Source organism: Coenobita brevimanus, chromosome 116, assembly GCF_032717465.1.
Source record: "Coenobita brevimanus isolate Jiangsu-jjx chromosome 116, ASM3271746v2, whole genome shotgun sequence".
Lineage (NCBI taxonomy): Eukaryota > Metazoa > Arthropoda > Malacostraca > Decapoda > Coenobitidae > Coenobita > Coenobita brevimanus.
In genome coordinates this window covers 53,687,382-53,689,638 of record NC_137069.1, presented here as the reverse complement: position 1 = coordinate 53,689,638, position 2,257 = coordinate 53,687,382, and the positions used below count along the sequence as shown (strand labels likewise).

At 46.6% G+C, this 2,257-nt stretch overlaps 1 protein-coding gene across 1 annotated transcript in view; it reads left to right on the top strand.

Annotated features, from left to right (window-relative positions):
• The first annotated feature begins 1,689 nt into the window (after positions 1 to 1,689).
• LOC145418758 (uncharacterized) overlaps positions 1,690 to 2,257 on the top strand; it is a 186,383-nt gene continuing 185,815 nt past the window's right edge. The window contains exon 1 of the mRNA XM_080287093.1: positions 1,690 to 1,813. Coding sequence (XP_080143219.1) covers positions 1,765 to 1,813 — 49 coding nt within the window. The 5' untranslated portion in view covers positions 1,690 to 1,764. The remainder of the gene's footprint in view (positions 1,814 to 2,257) is intronic.

Genomic DNA, 2,257 nt, shown 5'->3' with positions numbered 1-2,257 from the left:
GTGTGTGTGTGTGTGTGTGTGTGTGTGTGTGTGTGTGTGTGTGTGTGTGTGTGTGTCTATACATAAAAGTCGTGTGGGTGTGGACAGCATTACCTAGAAAAAAAAAATCAATAACTCCATTTTCTTTCCCAGGAGGAAGTAGCATACTGTATATTTTGTACATAGTTCATTTTTTTTCTCAGGACAAACACGTACAATTTCGGACAGATAACTCGAGGCCAGCCGCTGCACCATGTAGCCGTGCTGCTGCACATCTCACTGGCAACAGTGATGTAGCCGAGTCCTGGATCAACATTCAGGGGTACACTGTGCTGCCGGTTCGGAACATATTTGTCTTTGTGTCTAACCCAGACTGTTTTTCGTGATATTCAATATGTACGTTCTCCCTACGTGTCAAGTGCGATTGGTGGAGGATTAGTGCCCCTCCCTGTAAAACAATTAACTCTAAGCCTTGGCCACCCCGTTTGGGATACATGGCGTCTGGCAATGAATGAATGAATGAATGAAAAATATGTATGGCAATAAGTTTTAATATAAGATGCATTCGTGCATTGTGACATTTTATATAAAACATAGATCCAGGAGATGTTAAGGTGTAATGCACAAAACTAAACTGCTAAGCAAGAAACGCTACTACATCTCTTAGGGCAACGGGAATACGCCAATATTTTAGAACTGAATATTGCTTGGTAGCAGGTGGCTATGGAGTATCTTTACAGTGACAAGGGAAAATCTGTACACAGCTTGTCATAGTTGTTACAAAAGGATCGTATCCTGAGATTTTCATGGAGCACGACAACAAATATCTTATGTCATAATACAGTGTGTATAGTACTTAAGAATAATTTCATTCGGACAAGAGTAAGCCAGCCTGAGTCGTATACGTAAAGAACAATGTTACGAAACGGTAGCACATTGAGATCCACACACCACACCACACCACACCACACCATGCCACACCACACCACACCACACCACACCATGCCACACCACACCACACCACACCACACCATGCCACACCACACCACACCACACCACACCACACCATGCCACACCACACCATGCCACACCACACTACACCACACCACACTACACCACACCACACCACACTACACCACACCACACCACACCACACCATACCACACCACACCACACCACACCACACTACACTACACTACACTACACCACACCACACTACACTACACCATACCACACCACACCACACTACACTACACCATACCACACCACACCATACCACACCACACCACACCATACCACACCACACCACATCACACCACACCACACCATACCACACCACACCACATCACACCAAACCACACCACACCACACCATACCATACCACACCACACCACACCATACCACACCACACCACACCACACCACACCACACCACACCATACCACACCACACCACACCACACCATACCACACCACACCACACCACACCACACCCACTGTTGCCATGTAAGATGTGCACCACACCATCTGTCCTCAATTGTACATTCCAATTTTTTTCCCAGGACACAGTTACAGTTTTATGCCAAGGACGAACTACATTCCCTTAACGAGTCATTAACGTGTCTTCCCCTCTCTTTTTTTTCTCCAGGACGAGCGAGAAGCGGAAGGAGAACTCCCGGGTCGCCGCACGATGTCGCCGCGATAAGGAGAGTAAGCTGTTTGATGAGCTGGCGGGGGAGCTGCCTCTCTCCCCCCAGGCCATCTCCCAGCTCGATAAAGCTTCCGTGATGCGGCTGACTCTGGCCTACCTCAGGACCAGGGCGCTCTGTCAGGCAGGTAATGTATCTATCGGGCTATCTATCTGTCTATCTATCTGCCTGTCTCTGTATATCTGTCTATCCATCTATCCATCCATCCATCCATCTCAGTCTGTCCTACCTCTCATATACCTACCTATTCATTCATCCATATCTGTGTCTGTCTGTTTATCTATCTGTCTGTCTATCTATCTATCTGTCTGTCTGTCTATCCATCCATCCTTCTGTCTGTCTGTCTGTCTGTCCATCCATCCATCCATCCATCTCAGTCTGTCCTACCTCTCATATACCTACCTATCCATTCATCCATATCTGTGTCTGTCTGTTTATCTATCTGTCTATCTATCTATCTCTCTGTCTGTCTCTGTCTATCCATCCATCCTTCTGTCTGTCTGTCTGTCTGTCTGTCTGTCTATCCATCCATCCATCCATCCATCTATCTATCTCACTTTATCAGGTAATG